General features: G+C 26.1%; 3 protein-coding genes across 5 annotated transcripts in view; 1 reads left to right on the forward strand and 2 right to left on the reverse strand.

The window, feature by feature from the left end:
• The window catches only part of LOC140663681 (disks large homolog 1-like), a 265,116-nt gene that overhangs the window by 127,991 nt on the left and 115,167 nt on the right, over positions 1–21,958 (forward strand). The window lies entirely within an intron of this gene.
• LOC140663676 (very long chain fatty acid elongase 4-like) lies at positions 1,764–7,314 on the reverse strand. The gene is made up of 4 exons (XM_072888028.1): positions 7,125–7,314; positions 6,293–6,567; positions 3,137–3,439; positions 1,764–2,683 (listed from the first exon to the last, which is right to left on the reverse strand). The coding sequence occupies exons 1-4, from the start codon at positions 7,168–7,170 to the stop codon at positions 2,513–2,515; spliced, it is 795 nt and encodes a 264-aa protein (XP_072744129.1). The 5' UTR covers positions 7,171–7,314; the 3' UTR covers positions 1,764–2,512.
• On the reverse strand, positions 11,361–21,723 carry LOC140663677 (very long chain fatty acid elongase AAEL008004-like). 3 transcript variants are annotated; one of them, XM_072888030.1, is made up of 4 exons: positions 21,547–21,691; positions 13,404–13,678; positions 12,722–13,021; positions 11,361–11,616 (listed from the first exon to the last, which is right to left on the reverse strand). In XM_072888030.1, the coding sequence occupies exons 1-4, from the start codon at positions 21,581–21,583 to the stop codon at positions 11,434–11,436; spliced, it is 795 nt and encodes a 264-aa protein (XP_072744131.1). In that variant the 5' UTR covers positions 21,584–21,691; the 3' UTR covers positions 11,361–11,433. The 3 variants fall into 3 exon arrangements, with proteins under 3 accessions (XP_072744131.1, XP_072744130.1, XP_072744132.1); XM_072888029.1 differs by lacking the exon at positions 21,547–21,691 and adding an exon at positions 14,637–15,119 and having other exon boundaries at positions 11,364–11,616; XM_072888031.1 differs by lacking the exons at positions 11,361–11,616; positions 12,722–13,021; positions 13,404–13,678 and adding exons at positions 16,620–17,370; positions 19,136–19,435; positions 19,852–20,129 and having other exon boundaries at positions 21,547–21,723.

Below are 21,958 nucleotides of genomic sequence, written 5' to 3' on the forward strand. Positions count from 1 at the left end.
TATTAAATATCAAAAATATAACACATACTTTTATTTGGAAATTGTTTAATAATAATTCGAACTTCTAGTAATATGGATTCTTTATTTATAATTAATGCGAGTCATTTTTAGCATCTTAAAAGACGTGCACATTAATTCGGTTAAAAAGATAAATTTATTTACCAGACTTTATAAATAAACACAAATTTTCTTCATTATAAAAAAAAAGTATGTAGTTAGTATTGTAAAGTATGTTTTTTTTTTTTATATTAATGTGAATATATAATAACTATGAGAGCCAATAGTTACAATTGTCTCCGATATTTATTAACAAATAAATAGATCATATCATTTCTATATAGTTATTTTGCTCATGATACGAACGCTATTTCATTTCTTATTTGGATATTAATATTAATGCGTTGAATACTTCAAAGATTAATATTAATACATTCCAAACATTTCAAACTAGTTTTTCTGTTATAGTATGTAGTATATTTTTTTTTTAAATTATCTTAACTTTCAAAGTTAAAGACTGTCAGATAATTGAATTATGTACTAATTATGTACTAATTACATATGTACTAATTTTTTGCCGTAGTCCAAATTATTCAAATTGTGGAATTTAGCAGAAATGTACATTCAAAATGGCTTGACATTAGTTAATCCCCATAATGTAAAAAATATAGAATGTTCGAATAAAAAAATTAATTACATCAGATTTTGTTGCTTTAACATAACATGAAAAAATTATGTTATTTAACATATTCACATTTTGTTCCTAAATTTAATGAGAACTGCGATATCTAAAAGTTAGGCATTTATTGTTAAATTGTTTGATAGACTTAGTTGTCCATTACCCATGACTAGTAAAAATATAAAATTTTGTATTTGATAATCTATTTATTTGCATTTTATTATTATTGCATGGAATTTACATTTGTGTGAAAATATATGTATACACTTTATGAAAAAAATAAGTCAAAGAAGATAAAAATGTAGTCCTTTTAGGAAAAATGTAATAAATGTTATTATAAATTGCAACAATAATATTAAATGAAGACTTTCGATAACAATAACTTATAAAGAAACGCTAAAAGTTACACAAATATGACGTATTATGTTAATGATATTGTATACGTGTATGTGCGATTTTTATTGCAAAGGCTATTCTATAAATACATGTGTCAAAAGTATTCATTATATAATGTATTTATAAGATGTATAGAGAGAGACATTTAGATCAAGATTTCATCAAGATAATACATTATGTAAATTAATATTAAAAATTATTGACATATGCGTTATATTAATATCTGTCATGTATTAAGTTACTTGAGTTAAAAACATTACGCTTTAATAATAAAAAATAAAATTTAAATTACCTTTTTAGATAGCAGAATTTTAGATAGCTATCAAATTTATGATTGATTCTATTCTACGTGATTAAGAAATTTTCATTTTTTTTATTAGCTTATTGTAGTTAATTGTTTTTTTCCTGTTTTTAGAAAATGTTAATTTATAACTAAGAAACAATTTAAAAATAATAATTTATAACTAAGAAAAAATAAGAAGTATACATTGTTCTATATTACGATAACATATTGTCTGAATAGTATTATCTTGAGTTACTTCACTTTAACATTATTAGATAGAAAAAATAAAACTGTAATATAAGATTTTGAATTGAAGCAAGTCAAAATTTTTTAACTTGGATATTATTATCAATATTTATAATTAATTAAAGTGATATTGATACGTAAACCTAAAAAATGTCATTCTTTTAATTTATTGAGTTTTACATTAACAAGGATGTAATTAACATATGTTACGTTTGCCGGAAAAGAGTTTATTGCGTTGATATAATTCTAAAACTATTTAAGTTTATAGATTACTGGATCAAACAGATATTATTAGATAAATTCACGTGTTTATTCTATACTGGATCAAACAGATATTATTAGATAAATCCACGTGTTTATTCAACAAAACAATATTTACTTAAATTTATTATTAGATATATAGTAGGAAAAAAATAATTTTCTGTACAAAGCATAGAAAATATCTATACATAGAATAAATATAATTTAAAACTATATAAGAGATAATGATTAGATATCATACAGTGTAGATATTTAATAAAGAGGGTAGCGTATATGCTAACAGATAGAGCTAAACAGAAAATTGGAGCAATTCTGTACAGCATTTATAAGAGAAATGTATAATGATTATTATTTTTAGACTCTTATTCCTAAATTTAAATTTTATAGATTTATAAATGCAGTAAATGCTAGCATAGAATTCTTTCATATGTATACAATGTTTATCTATAAATTTGTTCGTATTGTGAATTAGCTGAATTTCAATAAAATGCACTTCTTATTTTGTTTTTTTCGCTATTTATATTTATCATATTATAAATATAACGTTAAATGCTAAAACGAACGAAAAATAAAATGTTTTTTATCCCGATAAATTTGCAATATGAACATAAAAACAACAATCAACAACGTTTTTCGAATTTGCATATGCTTTACAAGGTCTTTCTCTTAGGTTTATTGTATTCCTTTTGATAGAAATTATAAAACAAATAGAAATTCATTAATAAATTTCCGATATATAATACGACAATCCAGTGCTCCATGATCTTGCAATTTGGTAGAAAGTTTTGCGAAACATACAGTATCAATAGGACGAATTGCACCTATAATATAAAGAAAACATACATATATCATTAATTTGAATCTTTGATGAATTGTTTTAAAGAATTTTTAAAAGCTGATAAAAGCTCTACCATTTTGCGATTTGCGCAATAATTATTAAAATATTAATTAAAAACGCTTAGCGTGTGAGCGCGCGCCATATATAGCACTCAGTATATGTTGAGCGTTTTTAATTAATATTTTAATAATAATTGCGAAAATCGCAAAATGGTAGAGGACTTTTATGTTCAGCTTGACCTGCTCTATCTGCCCTTGAGCTATGGGGCGGTCGCGACCGGACACCCTGTATGTATATAATCACAAATATAAAAGAAATTGTTGAGATTTATAAATAATGTTAATTGAACATGAAACGTAAACAAGACAGTTTGAAGAGAATATAACTGACAGTCTACGCTATGTAAAAAATGTGCAGAAAAATTGTGAGCATTTACCATTTGTGATATAGTTAGGCACTGTTTCATAGGTAGTATAGCTTTTTGAATCTCTGGCCCTGAAGCTGCTAGGAAATAGTAGATATACATTATCACATGTATAAAACTGTTAACAAAACAGTTTAATGCCGTGGGACCTACAGCCAAATATCTTACGGACAACCATGCGAATATTAAGGTTGTTACATGATGATATAAATGTAAACGAGATACTTGATTATTTTTCTTCCTTAATATGAATATGCCTGTTTCGACATAGTCCAAGAGTTTCAACAAAAAATAACACCATACACCCCTACTTATCTGCAATGATGCAATAGATGTATTAATTTGCATTGTTACATTATTTTACAAATATGTATAAATATATAGTAAGTAATAAATGTTGTAATTATGACATTAGGTTGATACATATATGTTCATTCAATTTTAAAAATAAAAATAATTTGATATAGTGTATACCATCAAAAAGAAAAAAGTTTATTTTTTTTACTTACAATTAACTCTTACATTATTGATTTTAAAATAAAACTTACAATTAGTCGAAGATTTAATTATTGAAAGTTATTTTATTTTAACGAAAATGTGTGTGTGTGAAGCTGGCGTATCATTTCGTGGAAACTCACAAATAATTAAGAGTTCTGACTTTATTTTCAATAGTTCTAGAGTTCTTGATGGTTTAAACAAATAGTTCTGGCGATTAAAGCAAAAAAAATGCCTTCGGACAAACTGAGATGCCAACTTCACGCAGCATCTCACTTTGTCCCACGACATTTTCGCTATCAGTAATTGTAGAAAATTGAAAGATCTATAGTTCTAGATGAGTTCTAAAAAGAGTTCTGCCACCCAAAAGCAGAAAAATGTTAATTAAGATAAAATAAAAAACAACGAATCCCATAGATACAGATCGAGGTGAGATGCCGGTCGATTATCGATAGTTCTGCTCAATATAAAACAGTTCTCATATAGTTCTGGGCTTGTGCAATGCCTTTCCAAAGAGTTCTGCCATTTAAAATAATTAGATAATTTTTTAATTAATAATTATACCCGAAAATCGTGTAATTTCATACATAAAGGTGAGATGCCGGTCGATTATCGAGAATTCTGTTCAATATAAAACAGTTCTCATATAGTTCTGGGCTTGTACAATGCCTTTCCAAAGAGTTCTGCCATTTAAAATGTTTAGATAATTTTTTAATTAATTATTATACCCGAAAAACGGGTAATTTCATACATAAAGGTGAGATGCCGGTCGATTATCGATAGTTCTGTTCAATATAAAACAGTTCTCATATAGTTCTGGGCTTGTACAATGCCTTTCCAAAGAGTTCTGCCATTTAAAATGTTTAGATAATTTTTTAATTAATTATTATACCCGAAAAACGGGTAATTTCATACATAAAGGTGAGATGCCGGTCGATTATCGATAGTTCTGTTCAATATAAAACAGTTCTCATATAGTTCTGGGCTTGTACAATGCCTTTCCAAAGAGTTCTGCCATTTAAAATAATTAGATAATTTTTTAATTAATTATTATACCCGAAAAACGCGTAATTTCATACATAAAGGTGAGATGCCGGTCGATTATCGAGAGTTCTGTTCAATATAAAACAGTTCTCATATAGTTCTGGGCTTGTACAATGCCTTTCCAAAGAGTTCTGCTATTTAAAATGTTTAGATAATTTTTTAATTAATTATTATACCCGAAAAACGCGTAATTTCATACATAAAGGTGAGATGCCAGTCGATTATCGAGAGTTCTGTTAATTCTAAAAGAGTATTGGTATAGTTCTGGGCATGTACATTGTCTTTCCAAAGAGTTCTGCCATTTAAAATGTTTAGATAATTTTTTAATTAATTATTATACCCGAAAATCTCACCTTTATGTATAAAATTACACGATTTTCGGGTATAATAATTAATTAAAAAATTATCTAAACATTTTAAATGGCAGAACTCTTTGGAAAGGCATTGCACAAGCCCAGAACTATATGAGAACTGTTTTATATTGAATAGAACTATCGATAATCGACCGGCATCTCACCTTTATGTATGAAATTACGCGTTTTTCGGGTATAATAATTAATTAAAAAATTATCTAAACATTTTAAATGGCAGAACTCTTTGAAAAGGCAATGTACATGCCCAAAACTATACCAATACTCATTTAGAATTAACGGAACTACCGAAAATCGACCGGCATCTCACCTTTATGTATGAAATTACGCGATTTTCGGATATAATAATTAATTAAAAAATTATCTAATTATTTTAAATGGCAGAACTCTTTGGAAAGGCATTGCACAAGCCCAGAACTATATGAGAACTGTTTTATATTGAACAGAACTCTCGATAATCGACTGGAATCTCACCTTTATGTATGAAATTACACGATTTTCGGGTATAATAATTAATTAAAAAATTATCTAATTATTTTAAATGGCTGAACTCTTTGGAAAGGCATTGCACAAGCCCAGAACTATATGAGAACTGTTTTATATTGAACAGAACTCTCGATAATCGACCGGCATCTCACCTTTATGTATGAAATTACACGATTTTCGGGTATAATAATTAATTAAAAAATTATCTAATTATTTTAAATGGCAGAACTCTTTGGAAAGGCATTGCACAAGCCCAGAACTATATGAGAACTGTTTTATATTGAATAGAACTATCGATAATCGACCGGCATCTCACCTCGATCTGTATCTATGGGATTCGTTGTTTTTTATTTTATCTTACATAACATTTTTCTGCTTTTGGGTGGCAGAACTCTTTTTAGAACTCATCTAGAACTATAGATCTTTCAATTTTCTACAATTACTGATAGCGAAAATGTCGTGGGACAAAGTGAGATGCTGCGTGAAGTTGGCATCTCAGTTTGTCCGAAGGCATTTTTTTTGCTTTAATCGCCAGAACTATTTGTTTAAACCATCAAGAACTCTAGAACTATTGAAAATAAAGTCAGAACTCTTAATTATTTGTGAGTTTCCACGAAATGATACGCCAGCTTCACACACACCGAAAATGTGACACAAAGTCGTATTTAGTAAAGAGAAATGTGCACTGAGTTTTTTATGATTAGACTTGTAAATAGACATCTGTCAATGATATATTGTACATCTATTTCCTATGTTATATGTAACTTATTACCCTTATTGCAGTATAATTGTAGGAGTAGTCAAGAACAATGGGGCACATTAATGATACGTTTGTGAACAAACCGCTATCGATGTAGTCATAAACTAACCAAACGTTTCCTACAATTTGGATGATATTATACAATTTTATAAACGTTTTCAGCGAATATGGTTGTCGGTTTTTCATAAATCGAGGCCCATAGCTGAGTACAAAATACAGATATGCAAATATTATAAGTGGCACATAATAAGAAGATTCGATTAAAGGCAAATCGACTACTCGTTGATCTGAAAATTAAAATAATATATTATAAGAAACAATCAAATTATGAAAAGACCGTTTTGATCAGCTTAAATTCTACATTTTTATTTTTATGTACTTTAACGTATGTAGAGCATAATAGACATACTACCAGTAACATTTAATCTTACAAGTGAGATTAAAACGCAAACTTATGTATTAATTTAATATTTATATTTTATTATCAATTATATATATGTAATGTTAATGTATTACATAGATTCATGGTTAAGGTATTATATCTATTTTATTTGTCATTATCACATTAATAGTTATTTGTTCTGAATATTTTACAAAATGAAAATATTGAACTATAAAATGTCATTTATATTTTATTATGTATTATAAAAAAATTTATATGTTTAATAATGGCAAAGTCTTTTTTATAAAGTTTTTCTATAAATAAATTTTTCCTCGAGAATTGAAAATATTTATTAATCATCACTAAATTTCAAGTCATGTTACTATAGCTTATCTAAAAAAGAAATATTGTTGCTATAATATAATACAATATAATATAATATAGTATAAACAATATTCTTACCAAGCTTTTCTGTCCACAAATATTGAACTTCTTGCAAGAAACTCATGATAGATTGACGATTTTGTTTATAGAATTTTCCTTATGATAATCTTACTCATTGGATTTTGCTTTATAATAAAATCTCTCCCCCGTTTCTCAAATATTGTTTATTAATTATATCATAAAGTAACCTTATCGATTAAATCGCAAAATTAAATAATACCGTTTAGCACGCATTTTGTATTTATACTGTGTGCTATCGTGTACTTTGCATTTGATTTATCATGCAAGAATATAGTTTTTTTATATTTTGACCTCGTGACTTCTATCGCAATATTACGACACAATTCCAGAGTGTAAATGTAACGCACGTGTACAATTAAAATATATCACAATAAAGTTTAATTTTAATTTCAATCAATAATATAAAATGCATATGCGATATTTTATTCAGTAAATTAGAAACTTCTATAATATAATATAATATTTTGACTGAACATAAAACGATTTAATATTATTTAATATTATTTATATATTGTTTATTTTTTTATGAAATTTACTTTAAATGTAATTATTATTAAATTGCAATAAAACTTCGTTATTTTTAATAACATTTCCAAACTTATGTAATATATATGTAATAGTCAATCTCATATTTTAAATATTAATTTCTTGAATATTTTATATAAATGAACTTTTGATTTATGCCATAGTGCATTGAGTAGATTTCCGTTTTGCCCTTGTTTACAAATCTACGCGATTACTAACAAATATAAAAAGTATATAAAATAAAAAAAACGACATTTTTTTCGTTTGTTCTATAGTGCATCTTATATTTAAAGTTATTTTTATTGTCATATATTATTCTTCTATGAGCTTTATTTCTTTCTTCTTTATTTATTTTCTTCTAAAATTTCATTATATTCTTCCGTCATCTAGGATGAGATTTTTAATTTCCACAAAGGACATTTCTAAGAGTTCCTATTATTTTGCGAAAATTTGAAATTGCAAGTAATATAAGCAATGTTTTATACTGGCCTAAGAAGAGAGGGGATGGTAAGACAAAAGGCAAACTTTAAAACATTGTGTAATGCGGAGCATGTATTTTGAATGGTTTGTCGATGTTTTTTGAATATTCTAAATGTTGACAATATTGGGAAAAATGGAAGGAACGAACAAAAAATCATGTAAAGTAACTGCAGGTGGACTTAATGAGTATTCGGAAAGAAAGCATGGAAATTATTAAGAAAATATCAGATTTTTTATTTTCTCGCAATATTTATAGGATTTGAAAATTGCAAAATATTAATTGACCGCAATTAATTTTTAATTAAAGCGTTGATTTTTAGTTTTAATGTATAATACTTAAAAAGTATACATTTTGAAAATACAATTTTTTGGAGTATCTAAATCTTTCGATGAGAAGATAAATTTCGTCGATCTCTTTCCAATTTTGTCTTCTTTTTCTCTCTTCTGCCATCTCTTTCTCTCTCTCTTTCTCTTTTGCAATACGTTATCAAACATTTCTTATTTCATGGACGTGATCTATCAGTGAATCTCCGATGATTCAAGTTCGTGCATGTAGACTGTGCCAGAAACAAGAGCGTCAAATCTAGACCATTAAAATGCGATAACACGTGATTATCCGTAGTTTAGTAGGTATCTTTCTTCTGAAAATTCCACAATACATACGCGCATTGCTATTTGCGATTAAAATTTTCTCAATCTTTATGAAATACAATCTTATGTATTTATGATGTATCATGCAACACAAATCTTTCCGATTCTTTTAATTCAGCAACTATACATAGTTTGTTATTTAGCAACTATATAGTCGAGACATTCATTTCAATTGAATCTAATCAGTTAAAAGTGAAATTTCATCGTAGTAACATTATTTACAAGATAATAATAATCAGGGAGAAAGAAAAAGAGAGAGAGAGAGAGAGAGAGAGAGAGAGAGAGAGAGAGAGAGAGAGAGAGAAGAGAGAAATCTGTGGCAATTTACTTAAGTTGGATATTGAAATATTGATGTTCTTAACAGAATATCTTGCAGCTGATGGCAAGGTTCAACGTCACGTATCAATTCTTTTGACAATTAAAGAGAGACGTAAAGAAAACAGGAATGAAGCTTCCACTGTGCTAAATATGCACATCTTTCTTCTTGTAGAAACATATATATATATAAATAGAAGATAAAAACTCTACTTTGCAATAATGAATTTTATTATTGTTGTAATCTTGCGTTAGACAAGAAACGATTTAATTATTTCTGTTGTCTGAGCGAAATATCTTATATATTTATAGTTTACTATGAGCCAAACAATTTTTTTTTTTGCGAAAACTATTGTATTAAGTAACGAAAATTACGATTTTGTTTACGAATAATAGAAACAGCAAATTATCTGATATAAATACGTCTTGTAAAATTACCATGTCGTTCAACCTGAGATTAACCGAAAGTACAATTTCCAATATTTTTGAATAATTAGAACTCCTATGAAACCTCAATATTACTGTTATGCTATTAGGAATGTGTCCTATTACAATGAGTAATGTATACGATCAAAATGTGCCCTCGATCGTTCATTTCGCGACCACCAACTATTTATTTTATTAATCAATTGCTATGCTAGAGAAAAGAACTTTGAGTTTCCTCATTTCTATCGTGTCTCTGGAAACTAAACTATGACAGCGCGTTATGTTGTAGAAACGCGCTGTCACATTTTGTCGTTGTCAGACATCACCTTGACTGTTGTGCCGTTAGTTGGCGAAAACAATAGACACGGAGAAGTACATGTGTAGAGACGATATATAACAATCGCTGTCAAAAACCAGATGCAAACCTTTTAAAAGTTTCTTAAATAGAATTTACTGAGATTATATAAAAATAATACATTGAATTTTGGTAATAATTAGTAAGCGATAATTAAAATTTATCAATTTAATAGTGAACATATTTATGTTACAAAATCTATTATATTACGTTAGTCTATAATATCACATAAATAGGAAGACATAAGTGACGCATGTATAACGTAACTGAATGGTTTTACAAAGTTAAATGAATTCAACGTTAGCTTGAAAATATTTTTATAGATCGCTGAATATGTAAATCTCATGTCAAAATTCAAAATTTACAAATGTAAAATGGCGGAATTAATATAAATGTCAGAATTTGAAACTGTTTGGACTTTTGCAAAAATTTATATCTATGTATATAAACATAAAGGATGTTCTGAAATTAGTGAAAAACCTGTTAATGGCAGATTCTTAAGATCATTTGGAGTCGATTTTTCCTCAGTAAAAATATCGGGGGACGTCATCACTTTTTGCAAGTTTCCAACTTTTGTCATTATATATCTTTGCAATTAAGCCTTAAATTAAATTCTATCAGAGTAAACTATTTAAAATTAACTAAAGAACGTAGTTTTGGTAATTTTTAACTCCAAAAAGTTTAGTTTGCGAAAAGCGCCTTTTTTTAATCGTTTATAATTTGGAAATTATTGATAGCTCGACATTTCACTGAGGAAAAATCATCTCCAAATGATTTCAAGAATCTGCCATTAATAAGTTTTTCATCAATTACAGGACACCCTGTATATTTATATAACCATTTTCCGTAGGCTTTGTAATGCTGACAATGAATACGACCTCGTTTTCATTATATCACAATTATAAAGTTGCGATTTAAGTTACGAAAAAGATTATTTTAAGATATTATTACAATTGTTACGATATTAAAGAAATTATATTACAATCAAAGTTGCATATGTTATTAGAACTGTCAATCCTAAAAAGAAATTTTTTTGTGTTGACTATTGATCATAAAATATTTATAATTAAATATTGAGTCTGTTCCGAAAAGGTTATGAATAAGATCATTGAATACAAGAGTTTTTTCAGGTTGCTGAATACAAATTTAATGTCCAAATTATAATGTTCAAAATGTATATACATATAAATTTTTATATATACATTACATATATATATATTTAATATATAATATATAATATGAATCTTCTTAACAAATTATAATACTAAATAATAATAATATTTTTCTCATTTATCCCATTTTTTTAAAATTTAACATTATATCTGTATAAATTTGCACACATTTCAAAATAAAATAAAATAATTATATATTATACATACTATTTATTTAGCAACATTTATATATATATATATATATATATATATAAAATTATACATATATATATAAAATACTTAATTTATATATTAATAATATTACATTCATATTATGCTCAATTTATAAGTAAAAGTTACATTATCATATAATATAAATATCTAAGAAGAGGAATATTTAATCTTAGTCCTTCTTAGATACATTAGTGTAACTTTTTTTATAAAAATCATAAAATAAGTAAAAAAATATTAGTAAATTTATAATGAAGATAAAAGCTAGCAAAGTAGCGCATTGAATGTTTTTTGGTACGTGACAATTTGGATCCCAAACTTGTAGCACGAATATTATCATGGCAATAAACTGCACCTAATTTTGCAAACAGAAAAACAAAAATGATATAAATAATTAAAATATAGGTATGTATAGATGAAAAATAATATTAGTTATTATAATGTGAAAAAATATATTTATCGCGTAAAGAACAGTCTCTAATTTATTTTCTTATGTAATACTAACTTGAATTGCTGTGTACTTTTTGTGTGAAACCCTATTTCATGTGTAAAGATAATTGACAATACTTAATTATAATTAAGGACGATATGTTTTCTAAATGGCGCTCTGTTGTGATTAGTAAATGCTATATATCTTTGGCTTTGTAGTATTCCTCGAAATCTTTTGAGTTAAGGATAGTTCTTTAAATTAAAGTAATTTTTTCTTGCGTTACAAAATGTCACTGCTTGCTTTTGCAGGTATTCGATCATACTCGCTGACTTTGTGGCATACAACTAGAGAAACTTCGAGAATGCGTTTATCAAACATATAGTGATTAAAAGATAAAAATGGTGATCGACATTCATATATTTAACAGTATGCATCCTTTTTTGATTGAATTTTAAAAACCACCCTTTTTTATTTGCCTTCCGTGCTTTCTTTCAGTTAGAATACAATTGTGGCAGTCAATTTCTCAATCTTCGATTATAGATTAGATATCTAATAATTTTTTAATAATTGACTTTTATCAAATCTTTATTTTCAAATTCTTATCCAAATCAGTCTTGATTAAAAAATGTTGTTTACTTGTGCATTTTTTTTTATGATTTGATTCTGCGTCTTCCAAGGTACTGTGAGATACACAACTATATTTTATTTCTTGGAATAACAATCTCCTAAGTTTCAACAAATTTGAAAATTATCCTTGCTGAGCTAATTTTCGTAATTTTTCCAAATTGTCATTTTCTTTTGTACTTTGTACTTTGAGCGCAGCTGTTCAAGTATTTCTCAAAAAAAAAAAGATATTAGAAACTGCTCTTCTTGCAATAAATATATTTTTACCACAAAGATTTATATACATAAATTTTACCACAAGATACACACACACATTGATTTATATTAAGATTGTGTGTTTGTGCGTGCGTGTACGCGCGCACAAAAAAAAAAGTTTTAATATATTACATATTATAATGGGACTTACCATTTGTATTCTAGTTATAAAAGGTTTCAGAGGAGATATTATTTGTCGATATTTTCTATTTGTAGAGATGAAATAATATATATACATGATTACATGCACGGCACAATTAACCATAGAAATAAATGTTGCCTTCTCTTCTAGAATGTATTTTAAATAAATCCAGGCGAAGAATATATTAGATACATGATGGTACACGTGTAATTTAGAAACCTGGTTCTGTTTCTTTCTCAACACAAATACGCAGGTTTCAACGAGATCGAATATTTTCAATAAAAGTATCCACCACACACAATTGAAAATCTAAAACACAACTTTGATAATACGAAGTATACAAAGTGCTATTAAAGACATAAAAAATGTAGGCTATATAGTTATCGATAATAACGAACGAAAAGATGGAATTTCACAATAATTATAAATATAACAATAATTATAAATTGATTAAATGTGAAATAAATCATATGTCTTCAAAGACTTTGATCACATCTCCCGATATATATTAATTGAATAAATTATAAATATACTATTATATTAAATAATGTTTTTTTTGTGCTAATTTATCTGTCAGATAATTATTAATATAATATTTTAAAATAAAATTTAAAATAATATTTATAACTTTATTTTTTTAAGACACTTTATCAATAACTAATGATAATTATTATAGATTATGAATACATACTTTAATCGCATTGGGAGAATTCGGATTTGATGGACTTAATGAACATGTTATCCCGTATGTTGAAAACCAACCAAAAGATAGATGTTCTTTTACTATCCATATGTTTGCTAAAATTTGAATTATGTTATAAACCATTATAAAGTTTTTCAATTTATACGGCGGTCGATTTTGCATATAGCGTGGACCAGCATATAGAACAAAATACAGATATCCAAAAATTATGAGCATTAATGGAAATGGTGACGAAATCAGTATCCATTCACGAGTTAATGGAGCTGTAAAAAAGAACAGCATAGTTATTAAAAAATAAAATAAAATATACCTTGTGCAATTTTTTACATAAAATTTAAGAGCAGAAAGCTCTTTCATTTATATACGCGAGATAGTAATTGTTACATAGTAATTATTATTTTACTATTGGGCCTTTTTGCATTAATATTTAGATAATTATAAGAAATTTGTATTGCAAAGAGAACAACAAACTTGTCATATTTAAATGTTTGTATTTTAAAAAACAATCTAAATTTTTTATTTTTCAGGTAAATAAGCAGCGTGATAATTCAAACTTTCTATTATATAACGTGAGTCACAGAAACGTGACGATTTTTAAAATGAAATAAATAAATAAAATATAATTTAAATATTTATTTCTAGCATTATAATTGTTTTGTGTATATTGGCTTTGACGCTTTTTTAATATACAGAAAAAAATTACAGGTATACTAGACAACATAGTGTAAATAGTGATACAAATCTTCGTGATAAATTAGAGCAATCTAGGAAAAATGTAGGAGACATTTGATAAATGTGAAAAAAATTTTTTTAATTAAAAAATATATAAGGTCATGCAAGATACTCAAATAGCTTTCTACGTGCTATCGTTACCTGAAGAAATAAATATTTAAGTTATTATTTCATTTTGAAAATTGTCAAGTTTCTGTGAGTCACCTTATATTTAACTTTTTTATGTTACATTTTCTTTAATTGTTGAATTTTTGTTTTTTAAGTGTATATCATTAAGAATGTTGATATCTATATTATAAAATATTAGTAAACTATTTTGATTTATTAAATGTCAAAAATATAACAAACTTTTAACTCTGAAACTAGATAATAACAGCACAAACTCCTATTAATATAGAAATCTTTTATTTATAACTAATACAAATTATTCTTTTTTAGTATCTTAAATGACAAGCGCATTAATTTGGTGAAAAAGATAAAATTACTTACCAGACTTAATAAATAAACATTTGTAAATTTCTTCCATTATAAAAAAAAGTATACAGTTAGTATTGCACGGTATGTATTTCTTTAGCTTTGAGTACCAATAGTTACAATTCTCCACTATTCTTAGTTAACACTAAATTGATTATGTCGTTTTTATTTTTTAATAGTCATCTTGCTGATATGAACATTGCATTTCATTTCCTATTCATATATTAATATTAATGCATCGATACTTTGCACTTTCAAGATTAATATTAATACATTCCAAACATTTCAAACGCGTTTTTCTGCTATAATGAATAGCATTTTTTTCTTTTTCAAAGTCGTGTCTGTCAAATAATTTAATTATGTTTTAATTTTGCAATAATATTTAGCCGTAATCCAAATTTTTTGCTCAAATTGTTCAGGAATTTACGTTCAAGTGGTTTGACATTAATTAGTCCTTAGAAAAAAAAATAGAATGCTTGAATAAAAAAGTTAATTATACTAGAATTTGTTGCTATCTTGTTTTAAAATAAAATGAAAAAATATATTATTTAATAAATACTATACACTATACATTGAAACACATTGTGTTGATTTTTTCGAAATTAATGGTGCTGCAATTCGTAAAACTTATATTTTAGTTATTTATAACTTTATTTTTTTTAAAACACTTTATCGATAACCAATAATAATTATTATAAATTGTGAATATATATTTTAATCGCATTGAGAGAATCCGAAGTTGAGTATGGAAATAATGAACATGTTATGCCGTATGTTGAAAAACAACCAAAAGATTTATGTTCTTTTACTATCCATAAGTTTGTTAAAATTTGGATTAAGTTATAAAGCATTATAAAGGTTTTCAATTTATACGGCGGTCGATTTTGCATATAGCGTGTACCAGCATATAGAACAAAATACAAATATCCAAAAATTATGAACATTAATGGAAATAGTGACGATATCAGGGTCCATTCGCGAGTTAGTGGAACTGTAAGAAAAAACAATATAGTTTTTGAATTAAAATATACATTGTGCACTAATTTTTTAATATATTAAAATTTAAGAGTGGAGAACTTTTTCATTAATATACGTTGTAGTATATGATAATTATAATTTTGCGTCTATTTGCATCAACTTTTACATTAATATAAGAAATTTATATCGTAAAGGCATCAAACTTTTCAAATATAAACATTTATATTTTAAAGAAACAATCTGGATTTATTTTAAGTAAAAAATAGCGTGATAATTCAAACTTTCTATTATATAGATCAGAGAAACCTGATGATTTTCAAAATGAAATAAATAAATGGAATTATTTAAATATTATTTCTTGTGAGACAACAATAGAATGTAGAATGTCATTTGTGTATATTACTTAATTTTATGCATTTTGTAAATTAAAAAGGAATTTTTAATTAATTTAAAAATTTTTAAATTAAAAAGGAATTTATCAAATGTCTTCTTTATTTATCCTAAATTGCTCTAATAGTCTATCACGCAACTTTGAGCGCCAATAATTACGATCGTCTCTGTATTTATTAACAAATAAATAGATCATGTCGTTTCTATATAGTTATTTTACTGATGATATGAACGTTATTTCACTTTATATTTAGATATTAATATTAATGCATTGAATACTTTACACTTCGAATATTAATACTAATACATTCCAAATATTTTAAACGTGTTAACTATGATTGATAAGATATTTATGATTAAATATGGAATCTAATATCAAAATTGATAAATTTAAAATGTGTACACAAATTTTTAATATATATATATATATATATATATATATATATATATATAGTAATAAATCTGCTTAACAAATATTATGTGATAATAGTTTTTTAGCTTTTACATTTTTCTAAAATTTGACATTGTATCTTTATATGTTTGTACGCATGTTAAGATAAAATAATTATATATTATATTATATATACATTTTAAAAAGTTATTTATTTAGCAACATTTGTGCTACTATATATGTGCATATAAAATGTTTAATTTGTATATATATTAATAATACAACATTAATGATATGCTCAATTTAAAAGTTACATATATAAGAGGAAGAATAGTCCTTAGATACATTAATTTTTCTTATAAAAATTAATTTAATATCCAAAGCTCAAAATGTATACATAAATTTTTACATATATATATATATATATATATATATATGAGACATAAATTTACTTAACAAATTATATGATAATAACAGTCTAATATCTGACGTGTAAATGTGACGTTCGAATTTTTATTCCTAACCGGTGTTGTGATAATTTTAAGACTTGATAAGGACCTAAACCGAAACGTCGTTTGTACATCGAACACTGAATAAAAACATCTAACAAGCATATTGGCCAGTTTAGTCGATTACTTACTATCTTTTTTATTAATTTTCATCACTGGCAATTCAAATTATTTTATCAATATATGATAATAGTTTTTCTATATATAATAACATAATAAACTATTACGTTTTTTTTTTTAAATTTAACATTACATCTTTACATTAACGTATAATATAAGTATCTAAAAAGAAGAATAATTAATCTTAGTCCTTCTTAGATGTATTAGTATAACTTTTTTTATAAAAATCATAAAATAAGTAAAGAAATATTAGTAAATTTATAATGAAGATAAAAGCTATCGAAGTACTGCATTCAAATTGCATGTGACAATTTGGATTCCAAGCATGTAGCACGCATATTATCATGGCAATAAACTGCACCTAATTTCGCAAACAGAAGAACAAAAATGATACAAATATGCATTATACCACTGAAATCGAAATGTCGAAATAATTAAAAAATATATGTATAGGTGAAAAGTAATATTAATTATTATAATGTGAGAAAAATATATTTATTGCGCAAAGAACAGTCTCCAATTTCTTTTTTTAAGTAATACAAATTTGAATTGCTGTGTACTTTTCTTTTTTTTATCCACTTGTAAAAATAATTAATAACAATTAATTACAATAAAAGGCGATATACATATGGAATTTAGATAATGCTTTCTACAAACTTGGTCATTCTATACCGTCGAATGATTTTGATTATCTTTTTCTTTTCAGATTAATTATCTTTATTGATCCATTTGGTTTGATGAGATCAGAAGTAGTCATTACACATGTAAAGATCCTCCTTATTTGCCTATCTTATGGACAAGATATTGATTTTTGCAAAGTACTTTTGTTACTTAATATGGCTTTAAAAGTTAGTTTGTCAATTTCTGGTCAGGACATTGTTGTGTGCTTTTTATAACTGTAAGATCTTTGTTGTTGTGATAATTTTTAGTTATTTTATGTTTATAATAGTCCTTGTTAGTGTATTCATTTTTGCATTATATTTTTGTGTATTTTTTTAGGCGTTCAATTCGCCACAAGAGATTTAGAAGAATGAAAACTATTTTTTTTCAGCATTTGCTTAATATCTCATAATCTCTCAATGTGTTCCAAATTATAAATGGAATAGTGATGTCTTAACTTTGATGAATTAGCATATTTAGAACTTGCTGAGATACAGCAAGATGTTTATACCATTCATTGGCTTTTGGAGAGACCAACTTTATCAATGAAAGAATAAGAGAGCATATAATTTACACGTTTTACTTCTTCTATTTCTTCTAACAATAAGCTTTATTGTGATTAATAATTGCTCTATATCTTCTGTTTTGCAGTATTCCTCGAAATCTTTGGAGGTAAAGGCAGTTTAATTTATAATGATTCGTTTTGCGTTACAAAATATTCTGCTTGCTTTTGCAGGTATCCCAGAATTTTAATCATACTCGCTGACTTCGTCATATAGCTGGGTAAACTTCGAAAAGCCGTCTATCATTACAAACATACAATGATAAAACTTAATTGTGATAAGTGATCGACATGCAATACATCTAACGGTATACATTTTTTTCGATTAGTTTTAAAACTTTTTTTTTATACTATGCTTTCAGCTAGAATAAAACTATGGCAGTTTTGTAAATTTCTCAAACTTCGATCGTAGATTAGGTCCAATAATTTTTTAATAATTTTACCAAATCTTCATCTTTAAATTTTCATCTAAATTGGTCTTAATAGTTGAAACATATACACCATGCATTTTTTTAATTATTTGATCCTGCATCTCCTGAAATACTATGAGACATGAGATATACTTGTTTTGATTCTTGGAATAACAATCTTTCATATTTTCTTTAAATCATCATTTTTTTGCACTTTGCGTGCAGTAATTCAAGTATTTTTCAAAAAAAGAAATTGGAAACTGTTTTTTTCACGATATATTTTTATCACAAAAGTTTATATATATATATTAAGGATTTGTGTGCGTGTGCGTGTGCGTGTGCGTGTGCGTGTGCGTGTGTGCGCGCGCGCGCGCGTGTGTGTGTGTGTGTGTGTGTGCGTGTGTGCGTGTGTGTGCGTGTGTGTGCGTGTGTGTGCGTGCGTGCGTGCGTGCGTGCGTGCGTAAAGCTTTATTATAAAATTTAATAGAAATTACCATTTGTATTCTAGTTATAAAAGGTTTCAGAGGAGATATTATTTGTCGATATTTTCTATTTGTAGAGATAAAATAATATATATACATGATTACATGCACGGCACAATTAACCATAGAAATAATTGTTGCCTTCTCTTCTAGAACGTATTTTAAATAAATCCAGCTGAAGAATATATTAGATACATGATGGTACACGTGTAATTTAGAAACCTGGTTCTGTTTCTTTCTCAACACAAATACACAGGTTTCAACGAGATCGAATACTTTCAATAAAAGTAGCCACCATATACAATTGAAGATCTAAAACACAACTTTGATAATACGAAGCATACAAAGTGCTATTAAAGAAATAAAAAAATATCGCCTATATATTATCGATTAACGAACCAAAAAACTGGATTTCAAAATAAAATAATTATAGTTAAATGTGAAATAAATCATACTTCTTCCAAGACTTTGATGACATCTCTTGATATATATTAATCGAATAAGTTATAAATATACTGTTATATTAAATAATTATTTTTTTGTGCTAATTTAGGTATCTGCCAGATAATTATTAATATAATATTTTCTTAAATACCCTTTTGATTTTTTTCGAAATTAATGCTACTGCAACTTGTAAAATTTATATTTTAAAGTTATTTACAATTTTATTTTTTTTAAAACACTTTATCGATAACTAATGATAATTATTATAAATTGTGAATATATACTTTAATCGTATTGGGAAAATCCGGAGTTGAGTATGAAAATGATGAACATGTTAAGTCAAATGTTGAAAACCAACCAAAAGATATATGTTCTTTTACCATCCATATGTTTGCTAAAATTTGGATTAAGTTATAAAGCATTATAAAGGTTTTCAATTTATACGGCGGTCGATTTTGCATATAGCGTGGACCAGCATATAGAATAAAATATAAATATCCAAAAATTATAAGTATTAATGGAAATGGTGACGATATCAATATCCATTCACGAGTTAGTGGGACTGTAAAAAAACAATATAGTTTTTGAATTAAATATACATTGTACATCAATTTTTTATAATAAAAGTTAAGAATGGAAAGCTTTTTTATTCATGTAAACTATAATGTATATGATAATTAGTTAAGTATTTTAATATTATGCTTTTTTTGCATCAACTTTTAGATAAATATAAGAAAGAGTGATCCCAAAAATCGCCTGTTTTTTCACCCTTGAATTTTGATTTAAATTTTTCAAAAATTGAAGGGGGAGAGGAGATTTCGAAAAATATGACATTTTCGAAAAATCTGATTATGCAATTTTAAAGTACACTTAAAACCATAAGATTTTTATTCGAAACTTTTTTTATATCTTTTATCGTTTCGACAGTATTTGCGCTGAAATATAAAAACCGATTTTTCTCAAGAGAGTTTTACTCTCTTAACGGCCGAACAAGCACGTATAAAAAAATACGCGTCTCTTATTTTGACCTAGACAACATATTCAAAGCGCTTTAAAATTGGAGCGGGACACTTCCATACCTTTTCTTGTCAGTTGATGTGTAATGACAATTTTGACTCCTCATATCTAAGCAATAAAAAGTGGGTTTAATTTGAAAATCGCAGAGAATTAATGTCTCATGCTAAGCTATCATTTAGCATCAAATTTAAGTACGAATTCGAGGGTGAAAAAACAGGCGATTTTTGGCTTGTTTTTAGGATCACACTTTGTAACGCAAAGGCAACAGACTTGTCAAATTTAAACATTTGTATTTTAAAGAAACAATCTAGATTTTTTTTTTCAAGTAAAAAAGCGTGATAATTTAAACTTTCTATTATATAAGTCTTAGAAACCTGATGCTTTTTAAATATTACTTAAATATATATATATATATATATATATATATATTTATTTATTTCTTGAGGTTACAATAGAATATAGAATGGCATTTGAGTATATTACTATCTCACTAATTTTTTAAATCAAACAGAAATTTTTTATATTTGTCAAATGTCCCCTACATTTATTCTTGTTCTAATAGTCTATCACGCAAATTTGTATCGCTGTTTGTACCATGTTGCTGGTATACTTGTAATTTTTTTCTGTATATTGGCCTTGAATTCGGTAATAGTCATTCATCAGGTTTTTGTGACTCATCCTATATTTAATTTTTATATGTCACATTTTCTTTAATTGTTGAATTTTTGTGTTTTAAATGTATATTATTAAAAATGTTGTGTGACATATATATTATAAAATGTTGACGAAACATTTTGATTTATTAAATACTAAAATTATAACAAACTTTTACTTGGAAACTGTATAATAATGGCACAAACTCCTGTTAATACAGATTGTTTATTTATAACTAATGTGTCATTCTTTTCTAGCATCTTAAGAGAGATGCGCATTAATTCGGTTAAAAAGATAAATTTACTTACCAGACTTTATAAGTAAACACTTATAAATTTCCTCCATTGTAAAAAAAAAGTATACAGTTAATATTGTACAGTATGTCTTTTTTTTAAATTATGAGCGCCACTAGTTACGATCGCCTCTGATATTTATTAACACTAAATAAATCCTGCTGTTTCTATAGTCACTTTGCTGATAATATGAATTCTACATTGCACTATTTGAATATTAATATTGAATATTAATATGCGTTGATACTTTGCACTTCCAAGATAAATATTAATACATTCCAAACACTTAAAACGTGTTTTTCTGTTATAATAAATAGTATTTTTTTTCAAAGTCTACCAAATAATTTAATTATGTACTAATTTTTTGCCGTAGTCCAAATTTTTTTCAAATTGTTTAGGAATTTACGTTCAAAGTGGCTCCACATTA

This window comes from Anoplolepis gracilipes, chromosome 3, assembly GCF_047496725.1.
Source record: "Anoplolepis gracilipes chromosome 3, ASM4749672v1, whole genome shotgun sequence".
Classification (NCBI taxonomy): Eukaryota; Metazoa; Arthropoda; class Insecta; order Hymenoptera; family Formicidae; genus Anoplolepis; species Anoplolepis gracilipes.